General features: G+C 33.5%; 4 protein-coding genes across 4 annotated transcripts; 1 reads left to right on the top strand and 3 right to left on the bottom strand.

Moving 5' to 3' along the window:
* Positions 1–8,278: 8,278 nt before the first annotated feature.
* Positions 8,279–9,133, bottom strand: LOC110999546 (acanthoscurrin-2-like). The gene is made up of 3 exons (XM_045631111.1): positions 9,102–9,133; positions 8,620–8,922; positions 8,279–8,499 (listed from the first exon to the last, which is right to left on the bottom strand). Exons 1-3 carry the CDS (start codon positions 9,111–9,113, stop codon positions 8,344–8,346), a joined length of 471 nt encoding a protein of 156 aa, XP_045487067.1. The 5' UTR covers positions 9,114–9,133; the 3' UTR covers positions 8,279–8,343.
* A 1,277-nt stretch (positions 9,134–10,410) lies between these two features.
* Positions 10,411–11,272, top strand: LOC110999545 (acanthoscurrin-2-like). The gene is made up of 3 exons (XM_022268643.2): positions 10,411–10,440; positions 10,580–10,882; positions 11,017–11,272. The coding sequence occupies exons 1-3, from the start codon at positions 10,429–10,431 to the stop codon at positions 11,170–11,172; spliced, it is 471 nt and encodes a 156-aa protein (XP_022124335.2). The 5' UTR covers positions 10,411–10,428; the 3' UTR covers positions 11,173–11,272.
* Positions 11,273–14,617: 3,345 nt separating this feature from the next.
* Positions 14,618–15,324, bottom strand: LOC123689734 (acanthoscurrin-1-like). Its single transcript, XM_045631123.1, has 2 exons — positions 15,300–15,324; positions 14,618–14,908 (listed from the first exon to the last, which is right to left on the bottom strand). Exons 1-2 carry the CDS (start codon positions 15,309–15,311, stop codon positions 14,627–14,629), a joined length of 294 nt encoding a protein of 97 aa, XP_045487079.1. The 5' UTR covers positions 15,312–15,324; the 3' UTR covers positions 14,618–14,626.
* Positions 15,325–17,878: 2,554 nt separating this feature from the next.
* Positions 17,879–19,008, bottom strand: LOC110999544 (acanthoscurrin-2-like). The gene is made up of 4 exons (XM_045631122.1): positions 18,974–19,008; positions 18,407–18,632; positions 18,192–18,355; positions 17,879–18,072 (listed from the first exon to the last, which is right to left on the bottom strand). Exons 1-4 carry the CDS (start codon positions 18,983–18,985, stop codon positions 17,917–17,919), a joined length of 558 nt encoding a protein of 185 aa, XP_045487078.1. The 5' UTR covers positions 18,986–19,008; the 3' UTR covers positions 17,879–17,916.
* Between the last annotated feature and the right edge of the window lie 3,670 nt (positions 19,009–22,678).

The raw sequence follows: 22,678 nt of genomic DNA, 5'->3' as shown, positions 1-22,678 counted from the left end.
AGAGGATGAAGAAAGTAATTTAGTCCTGATAGTTGATGAAGAAAGTTGTCAAGACAACTTGTCTTGATCCGGATGAAAAATTCCTCGAGTTTTCGAACAGCTCAAAACATTTGATAAAGAAATCTTCTAATGCAGCTTTATATGAACAAGCATAAAGATTGAAAATTGAGTATAATATGAATAAATATTACTTTAAATTTACCGAAGTTCTTCTTTAAATCCTCATTCATAAACCTAACAACAAAATGATGCAGTTAGTTACTTATCGTAGATACACATGAGTACATTTCCTGGTATAACCTTTTGAACCTATTAAATCGTATTAGAAATTTTTTTCACGCATATATTCTCAAAATAAATTATATATGATTAACATATAACCTCGTATAAACATATATTTTCATGAAAGATTAGAATAAAGACAATTCCGAGAACTATAATATCTTAATATTAATTTTTAAAAAATATCTTTATTCATTAGTTATCAAGGGGGAATATTATATATATATAAAGCTAAGTGAACGATGCGTGGCAGCGCGCCGTATCGACAGCGCTCATCGCCCGTCATAAATAAATTTTCTGTTTGGTCAATCTAATCGCGAGCAGTCAATTTTTTTTGCGGATTTTGTTATTTTGATGTTTAGTGCACAATACCAAGAAAAAAAAATTTTTTTGAGGGAGAAGTCATTGAAATTTTCATTTGTTAACTTAAAAGTTAATTAACAATAATATGAAAATCAATAAATAATTTGAACTTTTATATATCATATCAAAGTACAACTATTGAACTATGAATCCTGATAGTTTCATTGAAATATTTATAATATCTTTTTATTTATTGATTTTTTAATTAAAAGTCATAAAAATTTTCATTAACAAAAAAAATGTTGTTAAAAGAAAATTTTCAAAAACTTAGAAGTACTTTGAGCTTCTTAAGTATTCTTCCACACATCATAGAAACTTGATTTACTTAATAAAGCTTAGAGAAGTATTTCATCATGCTGAAACTCTGGATCTTCTCTTCATATCGTTTGTAGCAAATGGGTTTCTGAATTCGTTACGCTATTCGAGTTGCCAACGTCTCTTCATCAACATGAGCAACACTAATAACGCGCACGAGTCGAATCGTTGCACTAATAGAAGAATCAGACAATCAAGAAAGCCGGAACAAAGAGACTAATCCTTAACGACAATTTTAGGTGTCTCATAAATATCAGATGTATGCCTTAGAATTGTTGTAATTGATCAGTATCTTCAAGCAACGAAAAAGAACTTTGATCATATTTTAGGATAATCTACTTGTGCCTCATAGATTTTTTTCCGCAGAATCAGACGATGAATGCTGCCAAGATCTTCATTAAAAAGGGTTATTTTCAGTGTATTTAGTTATTTGTAACCTTTCCAACTTTCAGGTTGCTTCGGGATATAGTTTTTTCGATTACTTTAGAGTTTCTGTGTTTGCTTGTATTCGAGATAACTGAGTGTACAGTGTCATCATGCCGTAACTTTGAATCTTTCTGTTCGGTTGTTGATAAACTTTTACTTTATGTCAAGGGAGATGCTTCGGCACAACTTTCTTATCAAGTAGAAATTCACAGTATTCAAGATAAGAAGAAAAAGTATACTACTTTTGCCTGTCAAACTTGTTTTCTCTTGCGCTTGTATTTCGAATCATGGCAAGAAAAGACACTTACACCAGTTCAAAACCAAAACCAAAAGTGGTGATTTCAGCCTGAAAAATGGACATCACTCTTTGGTCTTACAGAGTTATTCTGTCAAAACTATGTTTTCTATCATTCGATGATTGAATGACTCAATCAGCCCAAAAGAACATCGTCGAAGAACCAGTTCTGGACGTGGTTAGCTAATTCCAGTGTAAATTTGTGTTCCTATCAGCATTTGTACATTTGATATTAGCCCTATTAAATTTTTACAAGTGCTTGAAGTTTGCTGATCTGGATTAAAAAGAAAACTGTCTTAAAATGAAATTGAATCTTGAACACTTTAGCTTCTTTTAAAACTGGTACCTTTATAAAAATAGTTCACGGAGTTGAAAGTTGCTGAAATGAAACAAAATATCTATCAACTAACAACAATGATTTATTTCAAGTGTAACATATAACAAGCTATTAAAATAGTAACGCTTCGGATGACTGACCTTGATTGATTACATTTTCCTGTTTTATTGACGTCAAATGTACCCAAACAAAGGAATAATTGGGGTAAAGTTTAAGGAAAACTATAGATATGTTTAATTATTGTTTGGTTAATGATTTTAATTATTAGCTATTGTTTAATATCAACAATATCAACACCAGGTGTAATGTCTATGAGGAGAATAGAGCAGTTTTGTAGGCAATTGTGGTCGGTATATTATTAGCTATTACGGACAAGGTTTATTTATTTATTCATTTATTTTGTACTCCTACAGCTAACATAAATTATATATAATAGCAAACAAATACACTGAGAATATAGCCACAGATGGAATACATGATACATTATAATATAACAAAAAGATTTATAAAAGGGAACAAACAAACAAAGTATTTAATACAATTAACTAACTGTGATTAAATTTAATTAAACAAGCCTAAATTGGTTGCGTTGTGTAATGGTGTAAATGTGTGGGTATGTACGTGATGGTGTGTATGTGGGGCGTGCTTATGATGTAGATGATTTTGCGCTATGTTTATTCTTAATACATTTTTTAACCACATTCCGCGATAACCTAAACAAGTCAATGCCTAAATAGTGGCCATTGTATGTCCGGGCAGCGCGATACAAAACTGAGTTTTTAGCATAATTAGTATTTATGTGAGGAACATGAAACAATGTACGATTACGAGTTTTGTAAGCAGGAACAAGGAAGGGCAACTTTTCCAGAAGGGAGCTGCAATCAATTTTATTTGAGATAATGTCATGTAATAGTATTATATCATATTGTTTTCGTCTAGATTCTAAGGTATTAATATTAAAATAATCACACGCGTCTCTATACGTATTGAATTTATTAAAGGTCTTATAGGAAATAAATTTAATAAAAGTTTTTTTGGATTTTTTCGATTTTGTCAATGTGTGCAGAGTAACTAGGTGACCAAACCGAGCAGCCATATTCGAGAATACTTAGTAGAATAATAGTATAGCACTTTCATACAGTCAAGATCATGAAAATGTTCACTGACACGACTTACAAAGCCAAGCTGCTTATAGGCTTTGTCAACAATTGTGTCAATATGGTTATTGTACGTCATTTTATAGTCCAGCCTTATACCTACATCACGAACAGAATCTACTTCTTTAACGGGTTTGTTATTAATATTATAACTATAGTTAATTTTGTTTTTTTTCTGGTGAATGTTATCTTCACACATTTTGAAGTATTAACCGATATTCGATTTTGTCTATAATAGTTACAAAGGTTTTTTAAGTCAGCCTGGATTTTGTGACAGGTCTTCAGGGTCTTCTTTGTTTATTTTTAAGTATATCTTTTTATCATCCGCGAACATAAGGTAATTAGAATCTTTAATGTCATAGAGATATGCATTGTATAACAGGGGACCCAGTATAGATCCTTGAGGAACTCCAGAACTTATATGAACAAAGTCACTTCTAGTCCGTGCATGCTTCCGATTCATTGTTATATGTATTGCTGCCTAATTGCAATCTATTAGGATAGCCAGTGTTATTAGTACGTAAGGATTTTATATATGACCAGATTTTCTTTGGATCTCTCTTTAACGATGTTTGTATTTTTTTCACATATAAATTAAAACATTTTTTCTGTACTGCCTTCTGTCTTGCACGAAGTAAATAAAATTCATCGTAATCTCGAGGGTTTCTTCTTGCTTTCCAACGAGAATGAGCTGATCGTTTGTCACGTATTATATGTATGAGAGACTTAGAATACCAGACTGGAAACTTGTTAGAAGCAAAAGAGATAGTTTTAGGCACATACTGCTCAATTCCTCGGTGGAGGATTGAGTAAAATTTCTGTACAATTAAGTCAATGGTGTCACCTCTTAGTGAGTCAATCCAGTCTATGCCGTTAAGATATTCATTTATTTTACAGTAGTTAGTCTTCGCGTAGTTATATCTTGTAACCTTTTTTAATTTAATATTGGGCGTCATAAATTCCGATACATTCAGCTCCAGACATGGATGGCTTGGGTCTTCTTTAACGAGATAATTACAAGATTTAGACACCTCAATGTATGTGTCACTAAACATTAGGTCTAGTACATTGTCAGAGGAGTTTGCATGAAAATTGTACTGACTGAAGCCTAAGCACGATTCAGATAGATATCATAGATTTCTGATCGAGACGAAGTACGTCATATCGATCATCGCTAAGTTCAGTATTGTAAAAGCCAGAAGTTAACCACGTCTCAGTTATTAGAATTATATCGAAGTCGTACATAATTATGTTCTGTTTTAATTGCAATGTTTTTGTTCGCAATCCACGGACATTTTGATAAAGCAAACTTAGGTTATTTTTAATCATTTTTACTGTGTGTAAAGGTATAAAAGTGTAGGCATATATTTAAAAATATTACTAGCAATGATGACCTGTGCAGTTTAGACTTGAAATGTTCAGGTTTAAACGCGCGCAAATGTTTGTATTTTTTAATAACATTGAATATACATAGGCAGTTGTGTGAGTAGTAATTATGTTGAAGAGTGTTATGTAGTGAATTAGTAAGTTCAAGTGATTTTGTGTATATGAATGGCAGTTTTGAATGCTCAATTTAGGTAGTAAGGCTACAATGTAAAACTTAATTTGATTTGTGTAATAAAGGAACTTAATATTAGAGCATATTATTAACAAATTTTCTCCAAATCGCGCCTGTTGTTTATTGTTATAACAGGAGATTCCTCGTTCCGGCGTAAAAAAATGCAACAATTACGAACCCACACGAATTTGAAGCCTTTCTCTGCAGCAAGAGCCTTCGTCTCATTTAAAAGTTGTTTGTTGTCTGGGGTCAAATGCTCATTGACAAAGAACTTTTTCGATTCACCTGACATTCCTATATCCAGTGTTTGAATACCTCGCTTTCGACGTAAGCCAGATAAAATTTCGTCCTTAATATCACGTGTTTAGGTGCACTACGATTGACTTTGGTATACCAGATATAGACTGCTTTGGCTGTACGCGATTTGCATATTCAATGTGTTCATCCTGCAATACGACGTTTGCATGCTTTGCTATTTTTTTCACTAAGGCGCGTGTGGATTCGTTGATTGTTTGAGGTAACCCAACAATCTCGAGGTTGTTTATCCTGTTCCATTGTTGTTGTTTATTAATTTGAGACATTTATATATAGAGATTTATATTAATATCTCAAATTATATAATGTTATTAATAATATAATGTCTAAAAATATATATATATAGAGATTTATTTTGGACATCAGTTTTCAATATTTTCACTTCCTCTCTGAGACACTCGGCCTCGTTAATAAATGGGGTGACTATTGATTTTATCTCTTCCCTTATCTCACCAAGTAGAGATATTTTCAGAGATTCTATCAGCTTAGATTCTATATGTCCAAGTTTGGAGTCTATTGCCTGGTTTATACCCTCTGTTATGAACTTCTGTAACTCATCTTTTGATACGCAACGGTCGCTGAATCCTATGTCCTTCTTATTGCGTCGCGCCTTTGAGGTTTGTACATTTTCAGGTGAAATACTTTGACCGCGATTATCTCTGCGTAAGCATGGAGGACATATCCAGGAACTAATCAACGTCTCCGATGCAATATTCACACATTCCCTATGGCAGCCTCTGAAGCATTTTACACCTGATTATACACCTGATTTGTGTACTTATATCAAGGTCCCTGACGCAAGCAATACACTTCGGCATTGTTCGTTATTTAATTTTTTTTACTCAATTTATGATTCGTCTGTCGTATTAAAGAATTGATTAACACAAATCTTTTTTAAAAGACACTTCACTTTCACTGTAGTTCTTATGTTATAACTCAGACTGCGGAATATGTTGACCAAAAATTCTCAACGAGGTATGACGGTTAGTCGAAAAAAAAATTCACAACTAAATAATTATAGTATACATATATATTTGTTTGCTTGCACACGATATATGCTGTAGGCGATAGCGAAGTTTATTATAATTCCTTTATTAAAACCTTTTGTCCACTTGTTCTATTTTTAATCACAAAAAATATACCGAGGCGATTCGACTATGCCGAGGTACCCGCGTAACTGCGCGTAACTTATTAACGTGTGACATACCATTAGACACGTCATGCTAAGTCTAGACTACTTTTGATGAATCATTTTAAATACATATATCTAAAATTTGAAACACATTGTCCAAAAATGGAACTGGAACATCTTCCGCTGATAAATATTGCTTAGCTCTTCATAGAAGCCGGTAAAGGGAATCAGTACACATTTGGAAGAAATTTATAATCGACATGAAAATTGTTCCTAGTTAGACAATTTTTTATTCAATAACTCAGATTTATTCAACAGTTAACAACATGAAGTGTGTTGTAAGTATCATTTTAAATTTTTAATAATTTGTTGTTTATGCCCAATGTTAAATATCACTAATTCATCTTAATTAATACCTGCTTGTACAGTGAATTGAATTTAAAAAATCGAAAACTTTTTATCTCGTCTTCATCATGAGACCAATTCCGAAATCTGAAATTAAGACTTAACTTAACCCTTACTTAACTGAACAATGGCGGTTATGGTGGAAATGGATTCAACGGCTATCAGAACGGCGGTTCACAATTTGGAAATGGTTTTGGATCCGGCAGCCAAGGAATGATAATATAACAAATTAATGACATTAAGCTTTTATATTTTTGTATATATGAAACGATGAGAATAAATTATAAAACAGTATATTTGTATTTCATTAATCATATAATTCTTATAAAATTTATGAACTTATGAATACCAATGAAACTTTAGATGTGAAGTTTAATATAAAGAAACAAAGAAATATCCGCAACTAAAACCTCAATGCGATATATGAAATGGGAGGCAGGAACTTCTGGGATAGGGTCTCCCTAAGAGAATGCAATTGTATATTTGTTATATTTGAAAGTCAGTGTATAAAACTTGGAGGAAGGAAATTTTCCATTTGCCTTGCAAATATCTAATTAAGAATACAATTTGTAAAAAATACAATAGAAAAGCCTCTGAAAGCAGCTAAAAGTCATCACGAAGAGAGAGAGTTAGTGTCACTTATAAAGTTAGAAACTATATGAGTGTTACATTTTATAATAGCTTACATCGGTCTGAGAGGGCATTTTCGGCTGCCGCGAATATAGCGATTGGCATAAGATAGCCACTTACCAATATTAAAAAAATGTATCATGAAAATATATATATGAGGAGATTTAATTAAAATTGCAAATTTAATTGTAATGTAAATTCAGTATTACGAACTTTTAGATTGAGCAACTATGGATATGGCACATCTTTCTTTTTTCACAATTTTAAATAAAGACAGAAATATAACATTAATCTCCGAACATTCCTTTTATGCATGAGTTTACGTTACAAAATATAGCTAGAGAAGTATCCAAATTATCGAAATATAATACGGTCGGCATCACGTGCGTCGGCTACATTAGGAACTTAATATACAATAACAATAAGAATATTTAATGCAGATACCTTGATTTGTACCTTAAGGTTGTTCCTAATTAAATATTCTGAATTACTCTGAATCTCTATTATTATCTCTGTTAGTCTACAAATAATCGACCACCATTCACTGACGATTTTATCAGCTTCATCAACTGTTTGTACTATCATAAATAATTAATACTAGGTAACTCAACTTTAGGTAATAAAAAAACACGTTTATTTAGGTATTGTGTCCTAATTATTGCATTACGTTGCCACTTTCTTCCTGATCTATAGGTTTCCCCACACTCTCTACCATTTTACGCGATATACATCTGACTAAATTCGGTTCTTCTTTAACATTAACTTCTCTTAAGATAAAGAAATATGACGTATACGTAGAAGCGAAGATAACTATTGTTCTAAAGAACTTTATTCATCCATTGGTTCAATCAATTAACTTATCTAAGTTAAAATTAGTAACTGTCAAATATTCAATAGACAGCGGAACACTAGAGTCAAATGAAATAGAAAAAAGGTTTCCATTTAACTGATAACTATACCAAACTCCACAAATTTCTATCGTTATTACATCTTACGTTTTCTAAGAATTATATTGATACAAATTCAACTTCTCTTTCATAAATAATTTATTATATTTGTTGTCATTCATATAATTTATGTACAAAAATCCAAATGTCATTATTCCTCGAATACAATACTAATATTTTTTTATATAATCATTCCTTGGATTCCAGATCCAAAACCATTTCCAAATCCTGAACCACCATTCTGGAACCCGTTATATCCATTTGCACCATAACCGCCATTGTTCATCGCTGATCCGCCGCCGATGTTATTAAATCCAGAGTTTTCAGCTTCGTTTATCTAAAAATGACAAACGATCTTTATAGGTATTTGTTAAACATATATAGGATACTTTTTTTCTTAATTTTGAGCATTTTCAGCTGTTGTTTTCAATATAAAGCAACTATTCATTCTACTTACGGATGTAACTCTATTGTGATGAGCACCAACGTTGTGAAAGCCACCCGCTCCGGCGTTCTGGTAACCCTGGCTACCGACACCACTTGCGCCACTGCCATAACCCGCACCGCCATATCCGCCACCGTTGGCGTAGCCTCCTCCCATTCCACCCATGCCAAGTCCACCTAGGCCTAGACCACCCAGCCTTCCTAGGCCAAGGCCGGACCCTAAGCCTATACCTCCCAAGCCTAGTCTTCCCAGACCGAGGCCTAAGCCAAATGGTTGAGCATTTAGTGCTACAGCACAAGATAGAACGATGATGACCTGTAAAAAAATAATCTTTAAGTCATGATTTCAGATGTCAGCCAGAGACAAGACAGATTCTTAGTGATCTATTATAGGACTTTTGAGTAAGATACGTCTTCGATCGTTGAGTTTTACACATGACGGATTGAATTAGCAATGCGGCTTCATCAACAAATTTTGAATTAAAATATACTCACAATACACTTCATGTTGTTAACAGTTGAATGATCCAACCTTAATAATAAACAAATGCCAAAATCTATATTTATATAAAAGTTACGCTAATTTGAAAACGCATTATCTAATAACCTTCGAATGGAACTATTATCAACAAGTCAAATTGTCATTGATGACGTAAAGCATGCAAAAACCCTTATATTTATAATGACGTAATCATTAGGAAATATAGTACTATAGGAAATATCTATAGAAGCGAAATCGATGCCAAGCAACCAACCACTTTTAAAGAATTAATTTAGAATGGAATAAAAAAAGATAGATGGAAAATGGAAGATGCTTTTTGATGGGCAGAAGCAAACGAGACTGAGAGATTCCAAAAGGTCCCTAAAATTGTTTTGTTTCAGCAAGATAAGAGTATAATTGCAGAGTTGTGATGGCTGCCATTGAAAAAGCCAGCTTAAAATTGATGGAAAATCATATATTGTACATAGACCCTAGAGATTTCTGTCTATCTTTGACAATTACAGACGCATCTCAGTAGGCATAAAATTTGAGAGTGATGACACAGTACACACGACACGTACACACACATTGACACGATTTTTTAAAGTATTAGGTAGAAGATATTTTAACGACGGTTTCAGATTTAAAAAATAGATACAATATGTATTTCCCTAAAAGGTGACTACGTTGAAAATAAAATATTAGTTCTAGCGATATTCAGGAATATCTTTTTTAAAGCTTAAAAAATCTGAATAAAGATTCTTTAAGCTATTATATATATATAGCGTATATATAATATATACGTCGATGACGAAAAACAATGTACAACAATTGCGATTATATATATAAAAAATAGTAATCTTGATGATCAGACTACTGCGGATTCAGATTTTCTACAGCAATTGACTAATGAATTATTGATTTCCATCGACCTAATAGAATCTTCATATATAAATTTAAAACTTCTTCGTGAGATAATTTATAATATCATAATTGTCTATGTAAAGCGATTCAACGACATTCATTACTTAGAATCTCGACATTTGGTATCTATAGATCTTTAAGAAGGAACAGAACTTTCCGACATTGGAAAATTTATTGGAATATTCTGATGAAATAAAACTCCTTAGTTACTTAAAATCTCCATAAAAAGTGATTAGGAAAGTCCACAGCTTCAATTAGACTTTCAAATTAAATTTTAATTACTCAATGACGTAATTATAGTAAAATTTATACGTCATTAATGACGATCCAAGATTTCCAAATTAGTGAAGTTTAATATAAATATTCGTTTAAGGCAATTTTTTATCATTAACGCAGATTTACTCAACAGTTAACAACATGAAGTGTATTGTAAGTAAATTTAATTTGATTGCCAATAGTTGATATCTCTCATTTAGTTTAATTAATAACTGCGTCTACGGTGAAGTGACTCGTCAACAGATACAAGAAAGATGCCGAAATCTGAAATCAAGATTTTATTTTATTTCAGGTAATAATCGTTCTTTCTTGTGCTGTAGCACTAAATGCTCAACCTTTTGGCTTAGGCCTCGGTCTGGGAAGACTAGGCTTGGGAGGTATAGGCTTAGGGTCTGGCCTTGGTCTAGGAAGGCTGGGTGGTCTAGGCCTAGGTGGACTTGGCATGGGTGGAATGGGAGGAGGTTATGCCAGCGGTGGTGGATATGGCGGTGCGGGTTGTGGCAGTGGCGCAAGTGGTGTCGGAAGCCAGGGTTACCAGAATGCTGGAGCGGGTGGCTTTCACAACGTTGGTGCTCATCACAATAGAGTTACATCCGTAAGTAGAATGAATAGTTGCTTTATATTGCTAAAACCAGCTGATAATGCTGATAAGTGTTAATTGGTATAAAAAAAATATCCCTGAAATTTATGATTTAATGATTCTTATAAAGTATTTATTTTTACTTTTAGATAAACAATGCTGAAAATTCTGGTTTTAATAACATCGGCGGCGGATCAGCGATGAACAATGGCGGTTATGGTGGAAATGGATTCAACGGCTATCAGAACGGCGGTTCCCAATTTGGAAATGGTTTTGGATCTGGCAGCCAAGGAATGATAATATAGGAAGTTATATAGTGGTGTATTTGGCGAATACTAACATTTTTATTTCCTATTTCTGTATACAAATTACATCAACAACAAAGAGAATAAATTATTTATGAAAGAGAACTTTATTTTTAAAAAACCTAAGAATATTATTACCACTTTTAATGTTGTTTCTGAGTTCATTAAACGAAATAATTTTAACGAAAAAATTGGAAAACTGTAATGAAAATAATATGAGTTTAACTGCAGTAACTTATATTATAGAACTACCTATTACCTACTTACCTACCTTACTTCTACGCAATATATCATAATTAGATAATTTGATGCATGAAGGGAACTACAGGCAGTATAAAATTCCTATTATATATTGTCTATTGAAGTGAGTATTGAATTTTTTGGCAAACGAGCCAACGGGACATCCAAAAAGGGCATATCACAGCCCGTGGACACCGATTTTAGTAGGTGTATTGCTAACCACTAAATAATTTCTTAGTAAGTATCGGATTTTTATCCGAAATGATGATGTATAATTATCACAATCAGTAAGATAATGCATTTTTACTTTATATTTCTGTTATAAGATGTCCGAATATTACTGCAAATTGGTACCCAATAGACATATACGACTTCTACAAACGAATGCCTGCAATCGAATTCTCGAATTTTTGTTGATGAAATTAATTCCTAATTTTGAAACGCGTTCAAATAAAAGATTCTCTCATTGTTATAATTTATTAAAAACACAGGTCTTAATTGATTACATACATAATTATTACGTATGCATCACCAAATCATAATCATCTGACGTCCAGCTTTGAATCTTTTTCCAAATTGTGATGCACCATTTTAAAACTCATTATATCCATCTTCGGCATAGCCATTTTCATCGCAGATCCACCACCGACGTTATGGAAGCCAGAATCCTCTGCTTAATTTATCTGAAAAAAAAAAATTAATGTAAGAAAGAAGTTATTCGGCCATGTTTATGTTTAATTTTTTTTTCTGTTTTGCACTTACTTTTACTGTTGTGAAAACCACCCATTCTAGAATTTTAATAACCTAGCCTAAGTCCAACAGTACTGACGCCAGAATATGGCTGCTGCCATATCCGCCACCGTTGGTATAACCTCCCCACATTCTACCCACTCCAAGACCACTTAGACCCATCCAACCTAGGCCCATTTCACCCTTACCCAGTCCGCCCAAACCTATTCCTCCTAGGACTTGTTCCGCCCGTTCCTATCCCTAGTCTTCTGCCTAGACCAAGGCCTATCCCAAACGGCTGCGGATTAAGTGCTACAGCACAGGCTAAAAAGATAACCTGTAATAAGAAAGTAAATCTATACTAATATTATAAAGAGGAAAGGTTTGATTTTTTGTTTGTTTGTATGAATTGAATAGGCTCCGAAACTACTTGGCAGATTTGAAAAATTCTTTCACTGTTGGAAAGCTACATCATTCCTGAGTAACATAGGCTATATTTCATTTTCAAAAAAATAGGCATCCTTACTAAAATTACGATAACATTAACATTTGTTTATTATTTGATACAATTCTAACAGATGGCGCTGAGTTAAAGGTAGTTTAGTTTAGGTCCGTGTCGTGGTACCAACGTTTCACATAAGTTCTCCTACGGTTTCCCTTGATTAATTTACTACTATGTAATAAAACAAAAACCTTAGCCACAGCAACGCTTGGCCGAGTCTGCTAGTAATTAATATAACATATATTATAACTTCATTTTACAAGTAAAATCAATAAACTAAAGTGGAAAATGGGAATGAAAAGAGAAACAGAAACGTGAAGCAAAGAGTACTAAACTAGTGCCCGAAGTACAGCGAACGACAAAGAGGAAATCGACTCAAAAGATGGATAGACCAAATTAAAGAAACAGCAGGTGGTACATGGGAGTGGGTGGCGTAGTGCAGACGAATGGCGACATTTGGAGTTGGCTGTTGCAAAAAAATCGAGGTAGACAGTTTCGAAGGTGGGAAGGCGAAATAAAAACCCTAATTGGGAATATAACTGAAAGCTCGGAACAAAGCGGAGTGGAAAGAAATGGAGTAGGCCTTTGCCAAAGTTGCTCAAACACATGGGTTGTCGGCGTCTCCGACATACTAGAGACAATAGTTCAAGATTAAAATTTCTGTTTGAGTAAAGGCTTATATAATATTATTTGCAAAAAAAGGTTGTGCGCCCTGCCTGATGCCTGATGCCTAAAAGAAGATTGAAATAGAAACGTGTTTAAATGTAAAAGTATCTGAATTAAAATGCTATCATAGTAATTATAACTTCATTAAAAAATATAATTATTCACACTTACAATACTCTTCATGATGCTCAAAGCTTAATTGAGACTCGTTAATGATAAAACCTTTTTGAGCGCATATTTGTATAAAACTAAAATACATAGGGTTGAGCAGTGTTGGCTTAGTGGCTTCAGCGTGCGACTCTCATACCTGAGGTTGTAGGTTCGATCCCCGACTATGTGAGCATTTAACATTTGCTCGAACGGTGAAGGAAAACATCGTGAGGAAACTGACATGTCTTAGACCCAAAAAGTCGAGGCTGATCACCTATTTGCCTATTAGATTTTAAAATGATCATGAAACAGATTCAGAAATCTGAGGCCAAGATCTAAGGAGGTTGCAGCGCCACTGATTTATTTTAAACTACTTTGGAAAAGTATTATCTGATACACCTATAACAAACTCTAGTGTTCTTAATTGTTTCGTTAAGAAATTATGATAAATTATATGAAAAACTCTCATTACCTTACTAAAGCCAATTTCTAAATTATTTAAATTGTACGATTTTAGTAAGATTTACATCATTGTTTGTCTACGTTTTTAAATCATCTAGAACGCTTATAGAAATATTTCAGCGGTTTATAAGCAAAGCGTCTATCTTTGATTGGTCATTTGGTTTTGTGTCATTTCAATTTTAATTATAAAACCTAAACTTTAATTATAAAAACTTAATTTTTCACTGCTCAGAAGTCACATTTAATATATTGTTCTTTAGCAAATAGCATGAGAATAGGTCAGCGTATGTTGTGTATAATTTACAAGAGCGATAGCGATACCGATCGTCGCAATCGGTATCGCTAATAGAAGTAACAGAATGGTTGTAGTTCATCGTTGGGTATAGTCACGTAGATACGTATTTGTCAATATTGAGATTTTGTTAAATTTAATTTATTATTATGAACTATATATTATTATTATAAATTTTAATTTTCTTCACCATTAGGTACTATTTTTATAAAAAATATATTAATATGTATTGAAGAAAATGTCTATTTATCAGCAAATATTTAATCAAATAATTATACGAATATATCAAGACATTATATCATTATATCAATTCAGCTCTTAAAAAATAGTTTTAATTTTAATAAAACATAATACTCATATTAAAATAGTTTATTAATACTAAATATTACAATTAAAGCGTCATATTTTTATAGTTATAATATATTTCCTGGTTCTCCCATTCCCCTCATTCCTTCCAGTCTAAGACCATCTAGGCCCATTTCTCCCGTTACAGTATCGCCTCCCCCCATTCCTCCCATTCCAAGACCGCCTCCCTCCATTCCTCCATATCCAAGACCACCTAGGTCCATTTCTCCCATTTCAAGACCACTTAGGCCTAATCCAGATCCTATGCCTAATCCACCCATTCTTCCTAATCCAAGGCCTGCGAATGGCTGGGCGTTTAATAATGCAGCGCAGGATAGAACAAAGAGAATCTGTAAAAAATATTTTTTTTAGTTCAATAATTTAGTATTATCCAATTTGTGATATAAAAAATATAAAAAAAACATTTGAAATAATTCAAAGATTCTTTTATATTAATTTTATATAAATGCTAATAAAATATGGTCACTCACATTGTGTAAACTGCTTAATGTAAGGCAGGATTATAAAGTCAAAATAACAATGAGAAATAGATTTTAGATACATTAGTCTAATCGGCTTTTGATAAGTGTAACTTAAAATATTAAACGAGTTTATCTTCAAAATAAATAAAGTTAAATAACATTTAGTAAGTAACTCGCTCACCAAGACTATTGGAATCGGGTTAGGTAATAATTTGGTTTAAGATAACTTGAAGAACTTATAAATAAATATAATACTCACAATGCACTTCATTTTGCGGTTGATGGCTGTTTCGAATGATAATTGAACCTCGAAAAACAATATTTATATACAAAATATCTAATTAATTAGCACGCTAATTGGTTTCTTGAATGATAATTAACAATCGAATTAGGAAATTCGTGGGAGACCCTCAGAGTTAATTTAAAAACCCTGTGGACATAATTAATAATGAGTAACCGACCAAAAAGATTTCCAAATCTTTGGTTTATTTTTTAAGAAGCTCAGGGGACCTGATGTTTTAAAAAAAGGAAGTTGCTTTGAAAACTTTTGAAATGTTTGTTGTAAACAGTTAGTCTAAAATGCCATGTGTGTCCTGTTATATTGAACATTATGCAAATTTTTGCAGGCATTGTTAACCAAATTGTTTTCAAGACTAGTCCGACCACACTTTTATGATTATCTTGTTTAAAATTATATTTTATTATTAAAATCACATATGTCATCAATGCTAGCTAATTAAGTTTTATAGACAAGAAACGGGGCTGATATCAAAATAACAACCATTAACATTTTTGACTATTAAATACATAGAAACATTGCTCATTCAACATATTTAAACGTATTTATTTCATCTATTACTACACAGATGATGACAGAGATAACACATATGTATGATAGATATATGTGGTATCTCCACATATATTTATCTTTTTAACATATCAAGATTTAAAAAAAATAGTACGCTCATTTCTTTCAATTGTAACTAATAATATATTTAGTGTATAATATTTAAAATCAATATTTTTTTTCAATATGACTGATAAACTATTATTTTCTAGCACTACTAAAACCTCCCGGAGTTCGCCGGCATCACTAAGTGACTTCACGTTGATTCGTTCGTACTCATAAATAACCGTTCGTCCATATATGAGACTGTTTCATCAACTGCCAGACTGCTGCAATACTATTTAATGTTTAAAGAACCTTATTTCTCAAAACCAAAAATGTTCTTCTTACGTGAGAAACATAATATATATCAGCCGTCCTAATTAGTCTACTAGACTCATTCTGATATCCATCTCTAATGCATTGTGAATTGATGAAAGCGCAGATTAATTAAATAAATCAGTGGCACTACAACCTCTTTATGTCTTGGCCTCAGATTTCTGAATTTGTTTCATGACCATTTTTTAAATCTGATAGGCAAGTGGGGCACCTCCATTCTTAATGCCCACACGCTCCCTGGGGCTGATTGCGCTTCCGATAACCAACTCGTTATCGCAAAGATGAGGTTGAAGCTCAAAGCCACTCGATCCTCCAAGATGACAAGACGGATTGAAGTAGCAGATAATGAGAAATTCACTACATCCATTGAACGGAATAGGCAAGATTGGAAAGTTGTGAACCACAATGAAGCAACACCAGACACGCTATGGAATAAGGCTAAACAACTCATCCAAAATGCAGTCACTGAGTCTAATCCGAGATTAGAAACACGCAAACGTCAACACTGGATGACCGACAGTACCCTTGCCCTTATAGAACAGAGACGCCTTAAGAAAGCCGCAGGAGCAGACATAAGAGACTTGAATCAACTGTCTGCTAACATACAAGCCTGCTGCAGGCGAGACCACAATTCCCACCTTCGTAGCATTTGTGACGAACTTGAAAAATATGCTATGAAGCACGTGTCTAGAGACCTTTACCACAAAATTCGTCTTATTACTAAAACTCTACCTGCTAAAACCTGGGCTATTGAGAACGACAAAAATGAAGTGGTAACAGAACTTGAACAAATCTCTGAAACGTGGAGGACCTATTGTCAATCATTGTTCCTGGAGTCGCGACTGTCATAAACACAGAACCAGAGCCAGAGAATTTGGAACCAGACATCCTTCTGTCCGAAGTAAAAGCTGCCATAAAACACCTGAAAAGCAAAAAAGCAACTGGTAGAGATGCAATTCCTATAGAGACAATTAAAGCCTTAGGAGAACGTGGCGAACAGATGTTTCATCTCATCTGCAATAAGGTGTGGCAGACAGGAGTTTGGCCTACGGAATGTACACACACCATATTTACACCCCTGCACAAGAAAGGCTTAACGAGGAAATGTAACAATTACCGCCTCATTGCTCTAATACCACACGCTAGCAAAATATTGCTACATAAATACCTACATATCCTCAACGAGCGCTTGAAAACCTATCTCTCTCGAGTATCTCTTATGGATAACCCACAATAACTTTTTTTTTGTCATTTACTTTTTACGACAAATAATGGCTAATTTTCGAAGCGATTTTCACCAATACAGCATTAATCCTTAACCAATTAAATACCTTGAATACATGGTTCATTTAATATAGATCTATACAGCCCATTACAGCTTATTTAGCAGCGAACGAACGCGTATATTATCGGAGCTTTCCAGCGACGGAATTAACAATATGTACATAATAAAAACCTGCTTTTCATCAGCATTGCACCCGTGCGAAGCTGGGGCGGGTCACTAGTTAAATCAAATTATTATACGAATTTATCAAGATATTATATCAATTCAGCCTTTAAAAAATAGTTTTAATTTTAATAAAACTTAGTACTCATATTAAAATAGTTTATTAATACTCAAGATTACAATTAAAGCGTCATATTTTTATAGTTATAATATCATTCCTTGACTGCCAGATCCAAAACCATTTCCAAATTGTGAGGCACCGTTTTCAAATCCATTATATCCGTTTCCGGCGTAACCGGCGTGATCCATCGCTGATCCACCTCCGACGTTATGGAAGCCAGAATCTTCGGCTTGGTTTATCTGAAAAGAAAAGCAATGCGTTAAATAAATAAATAATTAATCGAACAAATATTCTATTGTTTTTACTAAAATTCCAAATTAAAAATATTGACAGGCGTGGGTAACCAATGCTTACTTACAGATGTAACTTTATTGTGATGAGCGCCAACGTTGTGAAAGCCACCCGCCCCAGCATTCTGGTAACCCTGGCTACCGATACCACTTGCGCCACTGCCATAACCCGCACCGCCATATCCGCCACCACTGGTGTAACCTCCCCCCATTCCTCCCATTCCAAGACCACCTAGGCCCATTCCTCCCATCTCAAGACCGCCTCCACCCATTCCAAGCCCACCTCCACCCATTCCAAGACCACCTAGACCCATTTCTCCTATTCCAAGACCGCCTCTTCCCATTCCTCCCATTCCAAGACCACCTAGGCCCATTCCTCCCATTTCTCCCATTTCAAGACCACCTAGGCCTAATCCAGATCCTAAGCCTAATCCACCCATTCTTCTTAAACCAAGGCCTCCGAATGGCTGGGCGTTTAATGATGCAGCGTAGGATAGGACAACGAGAATCTGTAAACAATATTTTTTTTAGTTCATTAATTTAGAATAAAATTCAATTTGTTATATAAAAATATAATAGAATCTTTAAATTATATGCCAATAAAATATGGTCACTCACAATATATAAGCTGCTTAATGTAAGACAGGATTATAAAGTCAAAACAACAATGAGATATTGATTTTAGATACATTAGTCTGATCGCCTTTTGCTTAGTTCAAGTTTAACTTAAAATATTAAACGACTTTATCTTTAAAATCAATAAAGTAAGTTAAATAAAATTTAGTAAGACCAAAACTATTGGAAAATAGACAGATAACTTAAAGAACTTTTTAATAAATATTATACTCACAATGCACTTCATTTTGCGGTTGATGGCTGTTTCGAATGATAATTGAACCTCGAAACACAATATTTATATACAAAATATCTAATTAATTAGCACGCTAATTGGTTTCTTGAATGATAATTAACAATCGAATTAGGGAATTCGTGGGAGACCCTCAGAGTTAATTTAAAAACCCTGTGGACATAATTAATAACGAGTAATCGACCTCCAAAATGGTTTCCAAATCGTTGGTATATTTTTTAAGACGCTCAGGGGACCTAATGTTATAAAAAAACGAAGTTGCTTTAAAAACTTTTGAAATGTTTGATATAAACAGTTTGCCTAACCTTAAACCTTGTCCGAAACTTAATGCCTGAAGCCGATAAAAGCTGTAACTACTTACTTGTGGCTACTCTTCAAGTGATTTCATGAACAAAGGATCAAAAAAGATTCTCCGATATATGGTTTGAGTGACTCTTTGATTATTTTGCTCTATTGAATGCACATATTTTGACATCGTACTATATAATAATAATAATAATATATTTATTTTATTTTATTTATATAGAAATTGTGTCCTGTTATATTGAACATTATGCAAATTTTTGCAGGCATTGTTAACCAAATTGTTTTCAAGAGTAGCCTGACCACACTTTTATCATTAATTTGTTCAAAATTATACTTTATTATTAAAATCACATATGTCATCAATGCTAGCCAATTATGCTTTATAGACAAGTCGCGGAGCTGGTACCGAAATAGCAACCATGAAATTTTTTGACTATTAAATCCATACGAAAATTGCTCATTTAAACTTACTCATTTTATCTCTGAGAAGCGCTGGACAGAAACCGGTGGAAGCAGATAGTGCGCTCTAGATGCTTCGTTGCTGACCATGACGCTCAGACATGAGCTGTTGACTGAAGAGAGTTTTTATCTCTATAATATAGTATGATAGATATATGTGGAGATACCACTATCCACATATATCTATCAAACTATATTTATTAACATATTATCAAGATTTGAAAAAATAGTACGCTCTTTTCTTTAAAGTGAAACTAATAACATATTATCTATAGACTAAGTCAATAATACTTAAAATGAGCCCGCCGGCATCACTAAGTAACTTCACGTTGATTCGTTCGTACTCATAAATAACCGTTCGTCCATATGGGAGACTGTTTCATCAACTGCCAGACTGCTATGTTAAAGTTAAAAGAACTTTATTTCTCATAACCAAAGATGTTCTTCTTACGTGAGAAACATAATATATATCAGCCGTCCTAATTAGTCTACTAGACTCATTCTGTTATCCATCTTAAATGCATTGTGAATTGATGAAACTGCTGATTAAATAATTAAATCAGTGGCGCTACAACCTCTTTAGGTCTTGGCCTCATATTTCTGAATCTGTTTCATGATCATTTTTAAATCTAATATGCAAGAAGGTGATCAGCTAGTGCCTGACACACGTCTTCGACTTTTTGGGTCATGTCGGTTTCCTCACGATGTTTTCCTTCACCGTTCGAGCAAATGTTAAATGCGCACATAGAAAGAAACTCCATTGGTGCACAGCCGGGGGTTGAACCTACGACCTCAGGTATGAGAGCCGCACGCTGAAGCCACTAGGATAACACTAGAAAGCGCTGTTTAGTGAGTTTAAAATCGTAAAATAAAAATTTGTATGCTACCTAACATATTACCTAGCCCCGATAAAAATATAATTTTCCATGCATTTTGGTCTCCCTACATAAAATATTCAATTGAAAAAATACCCGTCTACGCGGGTAACGGACGTTTTATCTCGCAATCTTAGCTTATGGCTTCAACTTAATCTTGATTTTTATACGTCAAGCCTGATTTAAAGTGCCGGGATGAGATGCATTTGTTTTAGGGTCGTTGTCTTTTTTGGGCGCCAGAGGGATTCGTTTAATGGTGGAACCAGGGTTTATTTCATCCTATGGAGTCCTTATTTAGTTATTTTTGTTTTATACGAAAATATCTTGAATTGAAATAATTAATTTTAATAATTGTGAGAACTTATTGCTAAGTCTATCCATCACACAAGAACACTTGCACTTAACATCAGATTGAGATATTTTTTTAAACAATTTCTTCGGAATAACTTTGACTTACAACTGTAGCAGTAATTAGATTATAACTTAATATTTATCATAATCTAGGTATTAGAATTATAGGTAAACTAAAATTTAAATCTTCTTAAATGCAAACTAAGTTCAAATCAAAATTGTTCTTAGTTATACGTTTTAATTAATTATCTAGTAACTTGATAGCGGAATGAAAATGTTCACTCTCGCAAAGTTGGTCAAAATATAAAATACAATTTTTCAGTAAAACCTCATATCATATATAAAAATCTGGATTCAATTGATCGGACAGTCGATAAAATCTTGACGACTGTGGCCTGATTTCGTATCGAAACTTGCTTGGATAATTTTGCTTTATAAAGGGAATATTTCAAAGTGAAAATAGTAGTATGAAGACTTTTAAGATATTATCAAATATAGGCTAAAAGTAGGTTTTATTCTGTTTAAAGTTATAATTTACAGTTACAAGTTATATTTACATATTTATAATTTACAGCTGAGCTGAAAATAAACAACATTTGAAAGAACAATTACTTTGTTTACCACAAAAAAACAACATAATTGCAATTTGTATATACGTATCAAGTTTTCAAGGTTTCAAGTTGGTGCGTTTATTGCCGGTTCTTTTTTTCCGTACGACGAACTACTCTTGATTTCAGAACTGGCAGTAAATGCAAAATTAGAAGCAAGCATTTAATACATATTTATTTTTTGACGTTCATAAGTGTACATTGCGTTACTAATATGAATAAATGATTTTGAATACTCAGTCAGTTTACTAGCCTGATTAGTTTCATTTATAAACTCAAAAATAACTTATGACTTTCATGATATAAAAAAATAAGTCTGCGACGTGTTTGATTGAGTATGCTCTTGAGGAGTTTTGTATAACACGCCCTATGACCCCGGTCTCAGGGGAAATCTCAGTTAACCCCTGTAAAAAGAAAAGATGTGTCGCTTGATAGTGCAGCTTCTTAGGCCACGCAGGCAGGACCGCATTTTGGACACATAGAATTTATTATACTACCGCTTAATGAAAACAGTTATCGAACTTGAATTCGTGTATGCGGTGATGTGCCCACGAGACATCACCGCTCCTATTGTCTACTGCTCATAGAGGATAAATCTTTGTTTTTCATTTACTTTATTAATTACTTAAGATGTCATGCGGAACACGGTGTAATAGTTGCTCCTTAAAAAAACTTGGCAATTAAAAGGAGTGGCGGAGAGTTTATTGCCAGTTCTGCTGGTTCGCCCTACGCCCTTGATTTGAGAACTGGCAGTTCGTTCATAAGTATATATTGGTTTGCCTAATTGAATTTTATGAGCTTGTCACAACCGCTTGACAGATCTTAGTTTTATGCCCCTCGTGCAGCATCTTATCGCATCATGAAATTCACTCTAAGGGCCTGTTTCACAATGTATGGGTAAAGTACCAATTAGCTATGCAACATATAAATTATTCGGAAAATAAAAGTTCCGAATAAGATACTTCGCGTTTCATGACGAATAGCGCCATCTAACAGCCGTGAAATGCTAAAATACTGTTTTTTCCTTTCCAATAAGTAATAAATAGCTTATTTGAAACTTATCCGGACATTGTGAAACAGACCTTAAA

The sequence above is a fragment of the Pieris rapae genome, chromosome 14, assembly GCF_905147795.1.
Source record: "Pieris rapae chromosome 14, ilPieRapa1.1, whole genome shotgun sequence".
NCBI classification, from domain to species: domain Eukaryota; kingdom Metazoa; phylum Arthropoda; class Insecta; order Lepidoptera; family Pieridae; genus Pieris; species Pieris rapae.
This window is presented reverse-complemented; position numbering and strand designations above follow the sequence as displayed.